Genomic DNA, 19,240 nt, shown 5'->3' with positions numbered 1-19,240 from the left:
GCCCCTTGTGAAACAAGGCAACATCGTATTCCGCAGTATTCCAAAACTAGTGAGAGAAAATGGGGCTGGGTGAAGGAAGGGAGGGAATCACGGGGAAGTCAAGTTGATTCCGGGTTCAAGATAGCATACTCCGGAAACTGTGGCACGCACGTACATCCAGGTTTGGTGACAGTCTCGGAGTCTGGTTAAAAATGACACAGGATGAGGAAGTAAATAAACTTGCTTGTTTCTAAGAATAGTAGAATCAGCGACCCGGGTCTTAGATTGGAGGGCTGCTGCGGTCTGGCTGGAGCCCCGGAGTGATTTTGCGGGTCCGTTCCGGGACATCCCCACCGCCAAGTCCGGAGCGGGACGGCGCGGGGTCGTCGTGGGGAGGTGCAGACCGTAGAGCCCAGATAGCTTTCTTTCTCTTTGTTTCACGAAGGGAGGGGGGGAATAGCATGGCCGAGTAGTTGAGAATTCGGGGTTGTGGTACTTAGAAAGGGACCGAGTCTTTCGGGCTGGGGTCGTGGTTATAAGAGGCGATGTTGGTCCCCTGTTTTGTTAGTCTGGATCCGTGCTGAGAATCACACGACGAAAATAAGATATTCGTTCTTCTTGAGACTTGCCTTCATCGTATAACCTATTTTTTTTCTTTTTTTTATTTTTTATTTATTTATTTTGAGTCTAGTCTGAAGTTTGAAGAAACAGTAGAGGAAAATGGCTACCCTGCTGAACTCGACTTACACCGAGCTCACCGAGAAGGCGGGCGAGACCACCCTCACTATCCCCGCCATCACCATGGACGGTATGCGCTCGCGGATATCCCTGATTAGCATTCCCCAGGAAGAAACAGATACTAAACTCGTGGTTACTTCCCATGAACTAGACTACCTAGGCTTAAACGCCGCCCTCTACGAATGGGCTGACAGCTACGACTCCAAAGACTGGAACCGCCTCCGAAAATGCATCGCCCCAACTCTCCGCGTAAGTCCGCCCCCTCTTATATCCTCCTCCCCCCCCCCGGGACATGCTAAGACTATAGGTTGGCGAGGGCGGGAACGAAGGGCGGGCGTCACAGACTAGGGCGGAGAGTACGGAAGAGAGCATCTCCCAGAACAAGAACGACCTGGGCAGCCGAGGCTCGTTGCGACTCAACTCACACCATACAAGCTGTTGGTTGGGCCACTACCACCCACTTCCTGGCTTTTGGCAACAATGCGAACAACACAACAGCCAAATTTGTATCAAGTTTTAGTGAATTCTTGGTATTCAGCGCTTCACATTCACCGGACATCCCGATTTTTGCTAATGCTGATAAGATGATCTTTGTTTCCGCAGCTGTGCATGGTGTTACTTGCCTTCATCGTATAACCTATTTTTTTTCTTTTTCCCTTCCCTCCCCACCCCGAGGTGCTCAGAGAAAGACGTTCTAACAACGAACGGGAGGAAAAAAAACAGATCGACTACCGCTCCTTCCTCGATAAACTCTGGGAAGCCATGCCCGCCGAAGAATTCATAACCATGATCTCCAGCCCCACCGTCCTCGGCGACGCCACCCTCAAGACGCAGCACTTCGTCGGCGCCTCGCGCTGGGAACGCGTCTCGGCCGACGAGGTCGTGGGCTACCACCAGCTACGCGTGCCGCACCAGCGCTACGACAGGGACCCGGCTGAGGAAGGGGCCCGGGTGACGGTCAAGGGGCATGCGCATTCGGCGAACAAGCATTGGTATAGGAGGGTGGACGGGGTGTGGAAGTTTGCGGGGTTGTGTCCGGATATTAGGTGGTTTGAGCATGATTTTGATAGGATTTTTGCGGACGGGAGGGATAATTTTGGGGAGAATGGGAACTGAAAAAGGGGGTAGCAGTGAGAGGGGAAGACGTATCGAATGTTAGCTTGACGAGATGGTTACGCCCGAACAATCTTGGACTCGGTATTTTTTCAAATTCTAGGCTCTGAGGTCATAAATGGTATTAGTATGTCCGTCCAATATGTAAATATCCAGCGTCCTGAAGCAACCTTTGCCAGTCGTTCCACGAAAATTCAAACTCATCTTCCTCATCGACTTCTTCATCGCTTCCTTCATCCATCCCACCCCATGTACCACGTGCAGACTCGAGGCTGTTTCTCACCCTGGCCCGCCCTTCCTTCAGCTTCGAAATGGCATGACTCGCAGCCGAGTACTCAATGCTCCCTGGCGGATACATATCTGGATCGGCCATTTGCATTGGCTTCATCGCCCTCACCCTATCCATTCTCCTATCCCAAGCCTCTATGGCGAGGTCCCCCGCCGCCGAGAAGAGCGGATTGTCGGAATCTGCGCAGAACTCGGGGTAGTCTTCGTAAGCCCTATTCACCGCGACCCATGCCGCGTTGTGTCTGTTACCCTCCGTTCCGGTGCAGAGGGACGTGAGAATGTATATGAATGCGTCGAACGGAAACTGCACGACGGGGTGCCAGAGGAAGGGACGAATGGTCTGGCTCGATCTGATTTCGCAGTCGAATCCAAGAACTGTAATTGCGCTGTCAAGGAGCGAGATGCATGTCTCCACGGGCATCGAACTAAGGTCGTCATGCTCAGCAAAGGCAGCATTCGCTGTAACGGAGAACTGAAGACGTGCTATCGCGCAGCGCCCAACGAGAATTGTGAAGAGATGCAGTGGAATCGAGGGATCGCATCTTGAAGTGAGACGATCAATCTTTGTTTCGAATTCCTCTAGAACGTCGAGTTCTATTGGCAGAAGTTTCTCATCGTTCGCGTGGCGTCTCAGTATCCTCGCCGCGGTCCTAAAGTGAGTGTGTAACGTGCAGAATAGCATGTCCGTTCCGCCTTCCTGGTCCTCGGGTATCCTGACCATGAAAGGAGAGAGGTCGCTGTCGTTGCAATTTGAGGGTGATCTTGTACCTAAAGCTCGCTCGCCGGAGTGCTTCCCAGAGCATTCATTTATGAGGAGAACCTGCGACCAAAGTCGCCGACAGAGCTCCGCTTCGAAGAGTGGTAGTGACCGGAGGGTCCTCTCATCATGTACTCCCATTGTCTCTCCTAATCTAATCGCTAGTCCAGCTAATATCCAGAGGGCTTGCTTGTCAAGATATGAACGGATAGCGAGCTAGAAGAAGCCCCGTTAGCATTAATCTCATATTCGCCAGTCTAATGGGGCACTACCACGGATGTTTAAAAAGGACAGGACTGACCAGGTACAAAGTGAGCGACTGGAGGATAGCGAGATCGCTGGATTTGAGAAATTTCGCATTGACCAAGGCCTGCTGCGTTGCATTTGAGAACCGCTTCAACAAGACCTGTTTTGGCGTCTCAAGAAACTGGAGACATTGCTGATCACTCAGCGTGACAGTTGCCGAGAGGTAAATAGCAAATATGAGGGCTTCGGTCGGTTGAGATATCGCGTCGAGATCCATGGCCGCCTGCGAGATGGTATCTTGAACAGTCGGCGCGTGGAATAGCTTCACTAGCGGGTCGAAGTTGCTGAGGAACGTATTCCAGAGGACCATGATTTGTGGAACGGTCGGATGCAAGGTTCTTAGGGAAACGTAGTGTGGACGCCCCCAAATGAGAAGTTCTGCCACGGCAGGATCATCAAGTCTGCCGGATGCTTGATAGGCTTCTCGAAAACCGTTGCTACCATGGCCAGATCTCGATTCTGGTTGAAGCGCGAAGCTTGGTCCATCTCGCTTAGGCGAGTCCCCTGGGAGAAGAGGATCCCTATCTTCGACCTCTATGCCGTGAGCTAGAAGAATGCGTTCGTACTGCTGTAGCCTAAGGGCAAGAGAATCTCTGTCATTGAGATCGCGGCCTTTGCTGGCGAATATGGAACCCTTGCCTCGCTCGGATCCGCAGTCGATATCGTGTTTGCTGCACCGAGAACAACGCCGTCTGCTACCACATCTGGTTTTCCTCTTGCGGCAGACCAAGCAAGGATGCCTTGGAGACGCAGCCACTGAGGTTTTTAAAGAAGTACTGTCGTTACCGGGGGTTTGCGTAGCCATTCATTCGACTGGAGGAGGGCCCGACACAGCCCCCAAGTATGCCGTCTGTACGGGAAGGGTTCTAGAGGAAACCAACAACCAGAGAGATCTGGAGTGATGAAACGTGTGAGGGAGGCAAGTGTGGTAGAACAACGGCACGGGCGGGAAAGAGAAGGCAATATGTCAAGTTGCTATTATAAATGCATCGTGTGCGGCAGTAAGTATCGTGTATAAGTGGGAGAACGGTCGTTCCAATATACCGGCTTGATCTTGCTCTAAGACATCCGATTGCTTTAATGAAGGTGCCCTGAATCCTTCGGCCGAAATGGGCTGAGAGTACCAGTCCAGCTGGCTGGGAAAGACAGTCGGACATATCTTCTGCATGTATTATTACTACAAAACGCACTACCAGTGGCGGCGAGCAGTGGAAAGACCGGAAGACCTGTCGAACATTGGGGGGCATATGCGGTGGCCAGCGTTGGTGGCATCAAATGCTCCTTCAAGGGCGTTGAGCGTTGAGCGTTGGATCATTGTCTGCGCTGGACCCCCATCCTCGCCCCTCTGCTCGGTCCCGATCCCACGCGTGTGGCAAGGAGCTTCGGGTCTCTGGCGGACAGCTCAACCCGAAATGCAATCGGTTGGGTGCAGCACTGGTGCCACCTCGGCTTTTGAGCCGTAACCCCAGGGTCAATCTCGAATCATTTCAATTGCTCCTTTCGGGCGTAAATTTCTTTTTCCCTGATGCATGTTTCTTGCTCATTTGTGAGACTGGAGTAGACCGCTAGCCCCCGTCGTCATTCTTCTCCGAGGTTAGCGTTCCTCTGAGAGAAAAGGAAGACGAAGGCCGAAGGAATGCGGCACTTGAGAATCGAGACATCAGGATTCCTGGTAGCCCCCAGGCCCATGTCAATATATCGATGAAGGCCGCCTTTGATGAGCATTAAACTAGGTTTCTTGATGTGAAAAGGAGTCCGTCCAAGTCCCGACAAACAATAAGTGCTGAGGTACAAAGGTACTTCGTAGCTGGTCAGCATCTTGATGTCAGCATGTCATCATAAGTGGCTGAAGGGGGCTGGTGTCCTTGCTTGTGTGGCTTGTTCCAGCCCGCCCTAATCCCACTAACAATTAAAACCATTTGCGGCAAGAGCGCTGACTTGTGTGGGTGGTGGGGCATTTTGACAACACACAATTGCACAAAGACTTTCTCGCGCAAAAATTACCGACATTTCTTCTACCTTCACAAAAATCCATCCCACCAAATTTCAACTTCAACCAGAACTCGAAGACTCAGTCTCCGCCCAACTTGCGGTTAAATTGATTGTTCTCTCGTGTTCTACTTAACACTCTACAACCTGTAAGGCAACGCCGTCCGCGTCATCGATCGCCTCTTTTCTTGCTGGAAAACCAAGGGCGCAGTTCCTCGCGAGTTCAAAATCTGGTCTCTAACCCACAATCGCCATCTCTAGAAACCCCCATTCAAAATGAAGCACCTCGCAGCTTACCTCCTCCTCGGCCTCGGTGGTAACGCCAGCCCCAGCGCCAAGGACATCGAGAAGGTCCTCTCTTCCGTCGGTATCGAGGCCGATGATGACCGCGTCGAGAAGCTCATCTCTGAGCTCGAGGGCAAGGACATCAACGAGGTACGGATGGGATTCCCAAGACGACAGTAGGCGGAATTTTTGGGAGCGTTTGGTCATACTAACCTATTTTATCTTCTAGCTCATTGCCGAGGGTTCTTCCAAGCTCGCTTCCGTCCCTTCGGGCGGTGCCGGTGGTGCTGCTGCCGGCGGTGCTGCCGCTGGTGGCGCCGCTGCCGAGGAGGCCAAGGAGGAGAAGGAGGAGTCCGGTAAGTTATCACAGCGCATCGCCGCCGTTTTGGAGCCGGACCAATTTTACTAACAGCCGCCAACAGAGAAGGAGGAGTCCGACGAGGACATGGGCTTCGGTCTCTTCGACTAAATGCAGTCGTCAACAATTCCCAGGAATCCTGTCGCCGGTCTCCATGGTCGTGGAATTTGGGTCGCACACTCGGCTTTGGTTCGCGCGGGCTATATCTAGTTCGGTGCATACGGCAGGTTTTGTCGCAAGGACGTGCAAAAGCTTGTCCTCGGTATCAGAGTTGCGGTTATACCAAGTGTAGGCCTGGACGGCTTGAATTGATGGCCTGATGAATACAAAAAAGATGAACAAGTACCCAACATTGAAGGTTGATTTTGTCGGTGATTCTGTGACGATACATAATACTTTCTCGGTGAATATGTGACGAATTTACCTGTCATTTGCTTCTCCTTGAACCTTTTGTAGACGAAGGATATTTCAGCGACCCTGCCGGGAATCAGACTCTCCCCTTTCCTCTCTTGGGGGATGGGGCGTACTTCGTACATCCTTCATCTAGTGCTCCAGACTTCGATTCACTTGAGCCTAGATAGAAATCAGACTTATTCTGAGGTTCCTCTTACAGGGCCCAGGATGAGCGGTAAGATCAATAAGTGACTAACACAGAAGACCTTGGTTTGCAATATGAATCCACAAGTGCGTCGTGGAATCAGTTGAGGTCGAGGTTGCACTCTGTAACATCGTCATATATTCACCTGTTGACGGACGGCGAGGATTGGTCCGTTGCATAAATCGGGAATTTTGGAGATCATGCATCCAATAAAATTCATAGAAAGAGCGACCCAGATAGGGAAAATGCACCTTGATCGATGATCTTCGCCGCCGTTGCCGCGCAACGGAACTCATGATGATTGGTCCAACGCCATCCCACCCAAATAATGTCCTGAACGCGGGAACCCAAAAATCCATTCTCATCTCACAAAACCACTACCATCTTCACCACAGCAAATCTCCACGCGCCCCCGAGTCCGAACCGTCAAATAATCGATATCGCCTGCATCATGGGCAATATTGGCGCGTAGCCTCGAGTTTTTTATTTGGCCGTATTAACAACAAGACGTGTTCCCACCCATTGATCTTCGGCGTCCCGGCTCCATCATTTGTACCCGTGGCTGGGAGGGAAACATTTCTGAATAACAACAGAAGGAAAGAACAGAAAGGCGTCTTGAGTCGACAATCACAGAACCTATCCAAACAATGGCATCGATAGTATCACCAACCCCAATGGGGTCGTCACAGGCGCCTCCTCTGACCAGAAGGACCTCCCAGAGACAGGCCTCGTTACGACGCCCGCCGTCCCGGAGTCTACGGAGACATGAATCAAATCCGGTGCCCACCACCAACTCTCAATCGCAGTATTCCAACATGCACGACAGTTCCGACGACGAAATGCCCGTCCCCATGAAACTCAGCGCCCTCACAAAGGCATTGTTGGACGACGGCGCACCTGCCGTACCTCCGCCGGCACCCCGGACTCGACAGGCCTCCAATCCCCCGGCGTCTCCTCCTAGGACAAGGAGACGCAGCGCACTCTCATCTTCGACTTCAAGTGCCCAGGAGGAAAGCAGGAGGCAGTTGCGATCTGGAAGTTCCCAGCCATATTACGAAACAAACGGAAGATCGTCTCGCGTGACCTCGCCCGCGAAAAGCCGGGAGAGTAGTCCCGTTAGGAAGCGTGTAGTCCGGTTAAGCACAACCCCCAAGAGTCTGAGCCAAATGAAGCGGAGGTCAACGTCGTCGCAGTCGCGGCCGTCTCTGCAGAGGAAACCGTCTACGGGCGGCCGACCTCCTAGTCGGGATAAGTCCTCATCCTCGGATATCAACAAGACTGCGCCTGCTCCCCCTCCTGTGGCCGCCGCCCCTCCCGCGGATATCAACACTCCAGCACAGCAACCTCGCGTCGTCAGGATCGCGAGTGGTTCCTCGGCTGTTAGAGGCAGGTCCGCCACATCGTCGGCAGTGTCCTCAGTCAAGTCTACGTCAGCATCCCAGACGGAGGCCGAGGGACCAGAAGAACCCGGCACGGCCGCGCGGAATTCTGGTCACCTGGGGAGTGTTTCTCGAGCAGGCAATATCGGCCGCCTTGAGGATAACCTAGCCCTCCAGAGCTCTATGCGCATCAAGCGTGTCGGCAAGGTTCCAGGTAGCTTCCTCAGCGGACCCGCTCGAAGGGGCCGGAGACGCCAGAGCGAGGAGGATGTCGAAGGGAATGGAGAGGGTGAGCCCATGAGCTCCAGCCAGGAGCCGGAGAGCCAAAAGGCAGAACCTACCCCTGGTACCGGTATTGGAGATGGACTCGGAACTTCGTTCTATTCGAGTCATAAGTATACCGACTTTGCATCTGGAAGTCCTGTTAGCTCCAAAGATCTCCACCGCCGCCACGCATCCCTCGCCGATATGCGCATGGCATCTTCTGCTAGGCCATCCCCGATGGCGAGCGAGCCCGAGCCCGAACCCGAACCAGCACGCCAAGCCGCTGCTCGGCAGCAACCGCCCGCTATTCCATCCACTCATGACCAAGAGAATGAAGTCCCTCTGAGCATTCGACAATCGAAACCGCTTCCGCTCTCCACGGACATCCTCGCGGACAAACTTGCCAAGCGCCCCGCCAGCACCGACCTCGGCGCATCTAGAGCGACCGCGTCACCCGAGAGGAAGCCCCTATCATCGATTAACCACAACACACCCCATCGCCCAGCGCCCCCTCCCCCCAAGATGTCCGTTGTCGACGTCGCTACTTCCTCCGCTGGAGCGGTGACGACTCAAGTGAAACAGAGACGAAACATCATCAGAGTAAACGGCAAGTGTTATACGAGACTCGACGTCCTCGGACGTGGTGGCAGCGCAAAGGTGTACAGGGTTACGGCCGAAAACGGAAGGATGTGGGCGCTTAAACGGGTGTCGCTAGAGCATGCCGATGAGCTTACGATTAAGGGCTTCAAGAGTGAGATTGATCTGTTGACCAAGCTCGCCAAGGTTGAGAGGGTTATCAATCTCCTGGACTACGAGATGAACGATGAAAAGAAAGTTCTTACTCTGGTAAGTCGCTCTACGCCTCTTTAGCCCCTAAACCTCATGTAGGAGTACAACATGGGCAGATAATTAACTGACTCTTTGCACTTAGGTGATGGAGCTTGGCGAGGTTGATTTCAACCAGTTCCTGAAGACCAGGCAACCTCCAGATACCGGCCGATTCGACCCCGTATTCGTGCGGTATTATTGGAAAGAAATGCTTGAATGCCTTCTGGGTGTTCACGAAAATGATGTTGTGCATTCAGACCTAAAGCCCCAGAACTTCGTCCTCGTGCAAGGTCGGTTAAAGCTCATCGACTTTGGCATCGCCAACGCTATCCAAACAAACGAGACGGTCCACGTCCACCGAGAAACGCAAATCGGCACGCCAAATTACATGTCGCCCGAGTCGCTGATGGATCACAACGCCATGCGCGGCGTCAGGATTCCCGGCCAGCCCAAGCTTATGAAACTGGGTAAGGCCAGCGACGTGTGGTCCCTCGGCTGCATCCTCTACCAGATGGTTTACGGGCTCGCCCCCTTCGCGCACATCGCCAACCCGATGGCCAGGTGTCAGGCTATCATTAACTGGGATTACGCCATCGACTTTCCCGGTCGCGGTATGGGGGGCGTGCCCGTGCCTCCTTCCCTCATCCGCACGATGAAGCGTTGCTTGAGTAGAGAACCGCACCTTCGACCGACGTGCGAGGAGCTTCTGCACGTGACGGATCCGTTCCTTTATCCGGGCGAGCTACACGAGAGAGCGCTCCCCATCGACGAAGAGCTCCTTGGTAGGATCATCCAGAGCGTCGTATCGCGGTGTCGCGACCGGATGCCCACGGAGGCGGAGACCATGTCGGTATGGCCCGCAGCTTACTGGGCCAGCGTGAAGAAGGCGATGAATGCACATCGGACATGAATGACGAATGCTTGAGTTTTAATGGGTTGGCGCTTTCTCGTTTGGGATTCCTCGCTGTTTCTTCTTGTTCTCATCGTCCCATTTAGCGAGCGTTCGGGATACCAGGTTTCTTCTTCACTTCTTGTTTCTTTTTTTTTTCTTTGCTCATTCTTACCATGTTTATATTATACCTCGGCTGGTTATGTGTTGTTGGAGGTTACAAAAAAGAGTGTGTTATTTTAAACAATTAGCATCGGCTTGCTCGACTAATGACTTTGGGGAAAGATAGTGGGGGATGGATGGACACCAGAGAGGATGAGGTGGTTGTCCATTCATGTTACGACTAGGTGATTGGTGTTTTATGGCGGCGAGGATTGCTGGTTTCTGTTAGGTTTAGAGACTTTCCCACTCTGTCTTGTTTGGTTTCTCTCGATTCCCTGTGTCTGCGGGTCGTCGTTCTTTTGGAAATAGCAAATATTTTGGCTCTCGTTCATAATAGGGTCCCACCGTGTAAAGCTGTGTGAAGCTATTTGAAGAGGTGTTTTATAATGCCTTGTGAGTGTCACTGGATTTGGATTCCAACTCACCGGTGATGAAGACTGTATTGTCTGGGCAGATCCTTTGTCCATCCATGTTAGTTGTGAAGTTGTCTATTCATACTGATATGTGGTACAGCCATGGGACTAATAGCAACAGGTTTTGTACAGGGGAACCTCCTCGAGATTCCATCTCCAATCTTCATAACACTCTTACTCCCGCTCCCACCACTTAGTTCCTAGCCCAGGCCAACCTCCAAGAGACCAACCCGAGCCCTCGAGCCATTATATCCACTCCACTCCTTCGCCTCGTATTCACTCGCCAATCTCCTCTGGCGTATGGATCTTCAAATCCGATATCCCCAAAATCGTATACTTATGCTTGCTCTTAACAGTCTTCGTTTTCCTATTCCTCCTCTTTGTCTTAACCTTCTCCCTCATCGGCTCAGCCTCAACGCCCAAAACCGTAGCCTTGCACTCGAAGAGCCTCTCGTCGACGTACGGCGTTCCCCGGAGAGTCAGATCGCGGGAGCCGAGGACGCTGGCGCGCGTGAGGCGCAGGACGTCTCCGGGGACGACGCCCGGCATGCGGAAGGGGAGGCGGACGTGGTCGCCCCGCGTGACGAGGTAGGGGACGCCGTGGATGTGGATGGTGATGTAGTGGGCGGGCTGGGCGGCGAGGACGGGGAGGAGGGAGCGGACGGAGTCGGAGAGGGGTTTTTGGATGGGTTGCTCGGGGGGGTAGCGGAGTTTAGGTGCCGCGGCCGGGGATGCGGCGGCATCAGGTGAGGTTGGAGAGGCGGTGGTCGTCGAGAGGAACGTAGGGGTTGAGGAGATGGACCGCGTCGCGAGGCAGACCGTGGGTGTCAGGCGCGGTAAAGGGGCCCTGAGTTCCAGGACGGAGCGCAAAAGTACTCGGCTCATTTTGTTTTTCTTGCCCTGGTTATATTCTATGAGGAAAATTGACGAGGGGCCGTTCAATTGGAGGGAGCGCGGCGGCCCAAGATGAGTTTTTGGTATGGATGGAGCTTTCAGTTTTCGAGGTCCATCTGCACCATTGAAAAATCGGACGGCTTCGGATTAAAGCTTATTCCGGATCCGGGGCGAAATCTTGGCATCCCACCTCCAATATTTTTTTTCTTCTTTTTTTGATCACCGCCTTCTTGTGAAAGCTCCCAGCCTTCTTAAACGGCATTTATTGCCAACTGGATTTAATTTTGCAACTCCAGCAATCGGCAAATAAATCAATATGGTACTAATTCACTCTAATACACCCGTTCACTCGTGAATGAATCATTTACTAACGGGATCTTCTTTCCCTGCTACAGCCCCAGAACGAGTACATCGAGAGGCACGTCAAGCGGTTCGGCCGCCGACTAGACCATGAGGAACGACAGCGCAAGCGGATCGCCCGGCTCGGGCACAAGGCGTCGAAAGATGCGCAGAATCTCAGGGGCCTGAAGGCCAAGCTGCACCAGCAGAAGAGGCATAAGGAGAAGATCCAGATGAAGAAGCAGATCAAGGCGCACGAAGAGAGGAATGTCAAGGCGGCGGGCGAGAGCGAGCCATCTGCGCCCGTACCTGCGTATCTACTTGATCGTTCGGTATGTTTTGGATTCCTTTTCTCGGTTTCAAGAGCCCGAAATTCTAGCTGGGAGGGTGGTGCTGACGTCCCGTCTCTTTTTTTTTTTTTTTTTTTTAGAACCCCGCTTCTGCCAAGGCGTTGAGCAGTGCGATCAAGAACAAGCGAGCGGAAAAGGCCGCGCGGTTCAGCGTGCCTTTACCCAAGGTTAGGGGTATTAGTGAGGAGGAGATGTTCAAGGTGGTGGCGACGGGCAAGAAGACCCACAAGAAGGGTTGGAAGCGAGTCGTTACGCAACCAGTAAGTTACACACAATTTCCTCCTGGAAGCGACGTCTCTCCTGCTAAGATTTTGGTGCACTAACTATTTTGCCCTCTTAAGACTTTCGTCGGACCCGAGTTCACGAGACGTAACCCCAAGTACGAGCGGTTCATCAGGCCCATGGGTCTGCGATACAAGAAGGCCCACGTCACGCACCCCGAGCTCAAGGTCACTGTGCAGCTACCCATCATCTCGGTCAAGAAGAACCCCAACAACCCTCTCTACACTCAACTCGGCGTCCTCACGAAGGGTACGGTCATCGAGGTCAACGTCAGTGATCTTGGTCTTGTGACGGCGTCGGGTAAGGTTGTGTGGGGTCGGTACGCCCAGATTACGAACAACCCGTCTAACGACGGTTGTGTGAATGCGTGAGTACTTGGACAGGAACTCCCCATGTTTCCAAGTGAAGGTTCGCAATGCTGACTGAGGCGCCATATAGTGTTTTGCTTGTGTAATCGATGGCGGAGTCGGTTTCGAACAAAAGGTCGGGGCGTGCTTCAAGGCAATCATGTGCATCGTTTGGCGTTTGGGAGTTGATTGGACAAAAGACATTGGGATTCTAACCGCCTGGCTTCACGGTGAAGGAAATGAAACAATGTGTCTTTCGGAGCAGAAGCTATATGCGTGTGGCTGGAGTTGGCAATAAACGGAGATGATAGTGGGGCGCTCACACTCTTCCTAGAGATCATGGTGGGATCGTTTGTGAGGGGAAGAAGATAAGGACTGGGACTATCTTGCTCTCGACCTCAAAGCCCCCTGCAGGGGTCGTGGCATCTGATTCTTGGCTCTTCTCACCCTGGAAAAACGTGGGGAAGGCGCAGGGATATTCTCGTCTGAAAGAGCATGGCCCAGGCTGGAGAACGTTGTCATTGCAGCTGCGCCGAGGTCCAATTGCTGGAGGTTGGAGGTTACACGGAGCTGTGGGAACCTCGAAGTTGGGGTCTTTGCTCGCATTGATAGATGGCTCAGCATGGGGTCAAAGCTAGCCTGGCTAAGATATGACCTGATCTGGTGGAATTGGTGGCAGCCATATACCTTTAGATAGACGGATACACACACATTTACCATCGGAGATGTTTCTCTTGCTTCATTGATTGCGTCTGGTTTCGTTTCTCAAGCCCGTCCAAGTGATGATCAATTATAGGAAAATATGCAATATGCAGCTATCGAGACGGCATGTCCGCCAGTGCAGTCACATGTCAAAAGCTACGCCCCGGACGTGTACTCTTTTCAGGACAAAGTACCGAGCCAACGGCGAAGAAAAGAGTGGAAAGAGCGCTGGGCCGCTCCTGCAAGATGTCACACGCAGCAACTTCAGCGAAGAGACTTGGACGGATCAAGCAAGCGGGGCCTTTTTGGGGCCTTTTCAAGCCTCTCATCTTCCCTGCATTTTCAACACCAGCGAACTGCGCCAAGCTTTGAGCCGAGAGCACCAAGGACAAAAGCACAACGCCCCCGAGGGAGTCGGACAATAATAAACTCTACGAAGCCCAAGGCCATCTTCCTGCGAGCCCGGAACTTGTCGTCCTGGCTCTTCTTTTCCTTTTGCAATTTGTAAATCGATTCTCTTATTCCATTCCCTGATACCCCCTTTTTTTCCTTTTTGGCTTCCCGTTCCCTTTTTCTGTGCCGTGTCGTCTCCATTTTGCTGGGTCCTGGTCGAGGTTTGAGCTGTTGCCGATTTAGGACGCCGTCTTAGCATCCGAGGTTCCTTATGCCGTCATAGACACTCCATCTTGAATTTCCGAACCGCGAAAGTCCCTTTTTCCCTTCCCTCGGCCAAAATCTCCCCACAACCCCAGATTCTTCTTTTCTTTTTTCCCTTTCCTTTCCCCAGATTCCTCCAGGACTCGACCTCTTTACGATTTTGCGCCGTCCCTGGGTGAATCTCCGTTCAAGATGTCTAGTCTAGAAGTGCTCAAGGTAGGTTCGTCAGTGGCGTTGTCGCAAACCACAGACGCCACGACCTTCGTCTCAAGTTGGAAGCAGCCCCCCCGTCAAAATGCTAACCCGGCTCGCTAGTCTGCTGTTGAGCGCATTATTCTAGACCCGCGATATCAGGATGTCTTGAGTGTTGTGAAGGGAGCGCGCAATGGCGCCGTGTATGGGAGCAAAGTGCGGTTTCCGCATGCGCTTGTGTAAGAATTCCGTGCTGGGTGCCGAGGTCTCTTTTGGCGAGTGGTAGATTGGGAGGAGGAAATCGTGTTGTTGGTCGCTAATACCACGGGATTGAATCTAGCATGATCTTTCTATTCCGGTCCGGGACGTAAGTCTTCGCCTCGATTTATGTCCTTTCTTTTTTTTCCTGGTCTCGGAGGCTAATGGGGAAATCGTGGGATATAGCTTCAGACATAAACTCTCACTCGTTCTGAGAGCCACGAGGACACACGCCCGCAACCTAGCGACATTCGCGACAATTTACAAGCTCACCGTTATGTTGCTCAAGCGATTCGGCCCCACGCCAGGAAAAGAAGGTAAAAAACTGAAGGCCTCCACAATACAGGACCCGCGACGTGCTAACACGGGGAAACCCCCCCTCGTTCTCCAGGACCCTACGATACCTTCCTCGCTGGCCTCCTAGGAGGCTACGTCGTCTTCGGCCGCCGCTCCAAGCGCACCGGCAAAATCCCCTCCGTCAGCCAACAAATCGTCATCTACGTCTTCGCGCGCGTCGTCCTCGCCCTCGCGCGCATATCCGTCAAGCCTGGCGCGGGCCTCCCCGTCGTCTCCAAGGAGCCGCTGAGCTCGCAGATCAGCCACTACGCGTGGCCGGCGTTCGCGTCGCTGTCGTGGGCTATGGTGATGTACCTCTTCAGGTGGCATCCCGAGGACCTGCAGTCGAGTTTGAGGAGCAGTATGAATTATATCTATGTCGACTCCGATCATTGGGATTCGTTGAGGAACTTTATCTGGCACAACAAATAGACGAGTAAGGAAAAAGGAGCGTTTACAGCTGAGGAGGAGCGGGACGGGGGAACCGACTGGGCGTACAGATGGGAAGACGATGAAGAAGGAAAAAAAATATATATATCATGAGCTTGCATGTACGGATGAGAAATGAGATGGCACAAGGGAGCCATATCAAGGACTTTCGGATTATGTGTATATTTCGGACTTGTATACGTTTGGCAGGTTGTTCAACCTGATATCTTTAGACGGCGGAGGTAGGGCGACATGGGTCTAGCGAATAGATGTACATATGAGGCTTGTCAAAAAGAGATTGGGTCGCTAGCATTCGAGAAGAAAAAGAGACAAGACATGCCCAGTCAACTCGGCCCCGTCGACTCTGCCTCTCCTCTCGGGGGTCTCGAGAAGTTGAGTCAGTCCCTCGCCTGAGCTGAGCTCCTCTCTGATTGTAACCCAGAGCCACCATCTCGGCACAAGAAAACACGAGCCCATTCGTGGGACGCGAGGACACGCCAGGGGAGGCAAGCACGTTTTCCTCGAAAACCGGCGATGGAACCGGGGAATGAAGATTGGATAGACGAAAGACTTTTTCGTGGTTGAATGCCACCTGCCTGTCAATCCACAGTGGTATAAGAGAGATAGGAAAAAAAAACGGCGGGTGCCTACATCCCAAGGTACGCCGTTTCACCACCGACCCGCGGCCATACCTTCAGCACGAGTTTTGTTTCGCGAGAGTCCTTCGTATCGCCCGCGCCGGATCTTTGACTTCTGGCGGTCTGTCGGTCATGTATTTGCTCTTACCTCCATTTCATTCGATCCCAAGTCAGATGCTTGGAGGAGTGAAGGGCCTACCTTATGCAGCACGCCAGAAGCGGAGAGATGCGAAGACTGGGAGGTTATGCTATTTCGCGCCAGGCTTGGTTGGTCCCGTCAAACATACATGTATATAATGCTTCCTCTTGCGAACATAGAGAGGTAGATACGATCTGATATCATCGCATTTGGAGATAAAGATGCAACGACCGCGTTCGGCACGAGGTCACGCACTCACTACATGAGAACTGGCGACCGCTATCGAAGGTCCCTGTTACGAGGTTGAGCCTTGCCAGAGATTTAGCTGTCAGCACCGCGTTATACAGTCCACCCTGATACATAGGGAAGAAGACAGCTGTTGAGTCGAGGAATTATAGTATATTTCAACATTTGCGGTCAAACACATGGGTCTCCAGCAGCTAGACTCAACTTGAGTCAGTTCGTTCTGACGTGACAAGCTTCATAGCAAAGAGGATCAGGAGCTCTGGCCAGTGGCGATTAGCATGAGCATCTGGAACAGTGGTATTCTCAACCTCATGAAGTGGCCTCAGAGCACGCGGCAGGTAGGTTTAGCTTCACTACGGTAGCCCCAGCTTACAAGAAGAAGGCAAAACACTAGCTCCGCGTCCAAGTCCCCTCGGCCCGTTTAGTACCTTTTGGATGAACTTCTGATCGACCGAGTTTGCTCGCGTCACAGGAGATAGATACTGTTTACCGTCTCCTTGGCGTCCATACCCGCTAGAAGCTCGTATAGGATCAGTCTAGGCTTTAGAATTTCCACGGCGGCACCTCATTTTCTTGGCCGGCCCAACTAAAGTTCGAACGGAGCCGAGACCACGCCGGTTCGGTGTGAAGCTGCTGACATGGAGTGATCCAAGAAGGTCCAACACGATGTACTCAACATTGGAGATACAACCACCCTCCAAGGTTTCCCCATCATCACTCCCCTCCCCGCTCTTTCCATCCTATCACCAGGATCCCTACTTAGTATGACTCAACAGGCAAGGCCCACTACGACTCCCCCCCTTCACAAACCTCCCAGCCACTGCCGCTCACCGAAATGGCGAGATGGGGCCTCGAAGGCAAACCTTTCAGAGCTTATTTTGACAGGCTAATTCTAGAATAATAGGCTTTCCATGCTAAAGACATCGTGCATGTCGACTCCGCGGTGCATGGGCAACATGTGCCTTCGGTCCCAATGGATCGCTGTTGCCCGTGGCATGACGATGAATCATGCCGTCCAGACACGCATAATGGGACGAAACTATATCAAGGGTAGAGATAGGGATGCGGGGAGCGAATCTGGGAGTAGATTTTGACATCGGTGTTCGTCCATCCATCGAAGCACGAGCCCGAGGGCCAGGTGCCGTAGAAAAACGCGATCAAGTCAAAACATGTGCAAGATACGCCTAGCAAACTTAGCTGAGTCGGCTCGCATGTGCTTTGAGGGGATCGACTCGTACATGAGTCGAGGACTGGCTCCCATACACTCGTATTTGATGGTTGCAGACGTCATGAGAATGCGGTTCCGTGCTCATCATCTGCATTGCGCTTGCAAAAGAAACTTTCTTCACCGAGCCTTCGCTACGCGAAGCTAACAGCTTGCTGACTGGCCAAGAGCCGTACTCGGCCGATTTGGATCCGTCCAGGCCCGCCGAACCCGCGCCAGGAGTGGGCTGCGTCTGGGTATTTGAGTTCGTGACTGATAGCCTACTTCGCCGGCGCAAATGCGGCCGAAAACGAGGGCATCATAACAAACAACCGGCAGTATGCCGCACCGTACGCACCCTATCGCCCTGAAGAGTGCCCTGGCTGAAGACAGTAGCACAATTCCTCGGAATTTAGAAGGGGGAGGGCGTCAACAATAAAAAAAGTGACATCTCAGCCAAGCGAGGCTGGAAGGCCTGGCTCATGGCTGTATGGCGTGGAATCGGCACGAGCCAGGATACCGAAAGCAAGTCGGACTGCGGTCATCATGGTTTAACAGCGATGTGGCGCGCCTGTCTGAGGTGTGGTAGCATCGCGGATCATCGATGATGCTTTCGTCCACGCTCTCCCCTACCGCACTTTGTGAAGATAAACTTCCTGAGCACGGAGGAAAGACGTCACTGAAGGATGTTTCTTTCAGATAAGGCGGAAATGAACAGGGCGTGAGCGGATATTCATTTGTGATGATAGTAAGACCGTTGGTGAGCTTCCGTGAGCGGCCATTCAGCAGGCGAGGTCCACTCCTCATCTGCTCTGATTCTGCCAGTAAAACTGCCCGCCACTTGCACGGAGCAGAGCAGACACAAGCGTCGAGAGTCAGGCTGTGATACTGTCGTTCGGGGCTCCATGGACAGAAATCACAACCGGGAGTGGGATCTAAGAAATGACTAAATTGCACGATCGTCCGCGGCCATGTATCAGCTCGGCCAGCTCTCCGGTAGGGAAGAACCGTGACGATGGCCGAGCTTATCGAACCTCAGAGAGCTAACATGGCTGCTGAGACATGTTCGTCAGCCCAGCCGGCGCGTGGGATGGAGTTTAACAGGCCGAGGCTGGCGCAGATGTCTTAGTCCTCGCGGATGAACAGCCGGCCCCAGACCTAGCGCCATGATTCGACTCGCACGCTACACTGGACATTTTTTTTTTGGTGTGGGGGGGGGGGGGGTTTCGGAGCGAGGATTTTGGTAGTGGGCAAGTGATGCCTCCCAAAGACACCTAAAAGGATCAGCGTTTCAGAACCACGATACCAAGGTACAACCCAGGACGAGGTATCTAGAGACAGTATCTAGAGACACCAAGAACGTAGATGTCCTCACGCCTTGAATTGTCATCTCGAGGGACATTCGATCGAAGAGAGCTAGGATGATGTTCATCTTGGCTTATCATGAGATGGATGATCTAGTGTGTGGGAGGACCGTATCGCCGGCCAACTGTAAATCGGATCCAATGTTCCCGCAATAACCGTGATACCCGACCAGGACGTGAGGAAGACTGTCGATGTTTCCCTAGCCCCTCCCGAGAACCGGGTAGCTGCCATTGGGGGACGAGAAGGTTGCCCAGGACCCATCTAGAGCATGGGACCAGAATGCCTAGTGAGGGTGCAGTGCATATTTTTGGTTTCGTTCATTGTCGCACTTCTCGACGAGCTCAGGCTGATTCATTTTTTGCCAAGACAGTGAGGCCTGAATCAGTTGCGGTGTGGCGTGCGGGGCGGCCATTCCGGTGCTTGAATGGTGCAATTGCGGGATTGAATGCCCCGAACGACAGACCCGGCCCCCAAAATTGAAGATCATTCATATCCTCAGGGTCGTCAGCGATGGAA

At 52.9% G+C, this 19,240-nt stretch overlaps 6 protein-coding genes and 1 pseudogene across 6 annotated transcripts; 5 read left to right on the top strand and 2 right to left on the bottom strand.

The window, feature by feature from the left end:
* Positions 1 to 699: 699 nt before the first annotated feature.
* On the top strand, positions 700 to 1,833 carry SAPIO_CDS5047 (Scytalone dehydratase; the record flags this gene model as incomplete). The annotated part of the gene is made up of 3 exons (XM_016787449.1): positions 700 to 787; positions 869 to 966; positions 1,441 to 1,833. The coding sequence occupies 3 exons, from the start codon at positions 700 to 702 to the stop codon at positions 1,831 to 1,833; spliced, it is 579 nt and encodes a 192-aa protein (XP_016642951.1).
* Positions 1,834 to 1,954: 121 nt separating this feature from the next.
* On the bottom strand, positions 1,955 to 4,496 carry SAPIO_CDS5046 (uncharacterized protein; the record flags this gene model as incomplete). Its single annotated transcript, XM_016787448.1, has 3 exons — positions 1,955 to 3,091; positions 3,177 to 3,852; positions 4,372 to 4,496. The coding sequence occupies 3 exons, from the start codon at positions 4,494 to 4,496 to the stop codon at positions 1,955 to 1,957; spliced, it is 1,938 nt and encodes a 645-aa protein (XP_016642950.1).
* Positions 4,497 to 5,446: 950 nt separating this feature from the next.
* On the top strand, positions 5,447 to 5,924 carry SAPIO_CDS5045 (DNA-(apurinic or apyrimidinic site) lyase; the record flags this gene model as incomplete). The annotated part of the gene is made up of 3 exons (XM_016787447.1): positions 5,447 to 5,605; positions 5,685 to 5,811; positions 5,878 to 5,924. The coding sequence occupies 3 exons, from the start codon at positions 5,447 to 5,449 to the stop codon at positions 5,922 to 5,924; spliced, it is 333 nt and encodes a 110-aa protein (XP_016642949.1).
* A 1,302-nt stretch (positions 5,925 to 7,226) lies between these two features.
* On the top strand, positions 7,227 to 9,792 carry SAPIO_CDS5044 (uncharacterized protein; the record flags this gene model as incomplete). The annotated part of the gene is made up of 2 exons (XM_016787446.1): positions 7,227 to 8,900; positions 8,986 to 9,792. The coding sequence occupies 2 exons, from the start codon at positions 7,227 to 7,229 to the stop codon at positions 9,790 to 9,792; spliced, it is 2,481 nt and encodes an 826-aa protein (XP_016642948.1).
* An 830-nt stretch (positions 9,793 to 10,622) lies between these two features.
* On the bottom strand, positions 10,623 to 11,231 carry SAPIO_CDS5043 (annotated as a pseudogene; the record flags this gene model as incomplete).
* A 325-nt stretch (positions 11,232 to 11,556) lies between these two features.
* Positions 11,557 to 12,582, top strand: SAPIO_CDS5042 (uncharacterized protein; the record flags this gene model as incomplete). Its single annotated transcript, XM_016787445.1, has 4 exons — positions 11,557 to 11,559; positions 11,636 to 11,911; positions 12,010 to 12,189; positions 12,271 to 12,582. The coding sequence occupies 4 exons, from the start codon at positions 11,557 to 11,559 to the stop codon at positions 12,580 to 12,582; spliced, it is 771 nt and encodes a 256-aa protein (XP_016642947.1).
* A 2,062-nt stretch (positions 12,583 to 14,644) lies between these two features.
* On the top strand, positions 14,645 to 15,135 carry SAPIO_CDS5041 (uncharacterized protein; the record flags this gene model as incomplete). Its single annotated transcript, XM_016787444.1, has 2 exons — positions 14,645 to 14,684; positions 14,759 to 15,135. 2 exons carry the CDS (start codon positions 14,645 to 14,647, stop codon positions 15,133 to 15,135), a joined length of 417 nt encoding a protein of 138 aa, XP_016642946.1.
* Positions 15,136 to 19,240: the final 4,105 nt, after the last annotated feature.

The sequence above is a fragment of the Scedosporium apiospermum genome (genome assembly GCF_000732125.1).
Source record: "Scedosporium apiospermum strain IHEM 14462 chromosome Unknown SEQ_SAPIO_0096, whole genome shotgun sequence".
Classification (NCBI taxonomy): Eukaryota; Fungi; Ascomycota; class Sordariomycetes; order Microascales; family Microascaceae; genus Scedosporium; species Scedosporium apiospermum.
Note: the sequence above shows the minus strand (reverse complement) of the source record. Positions and strands in the feature narration are given on the sequence as shown.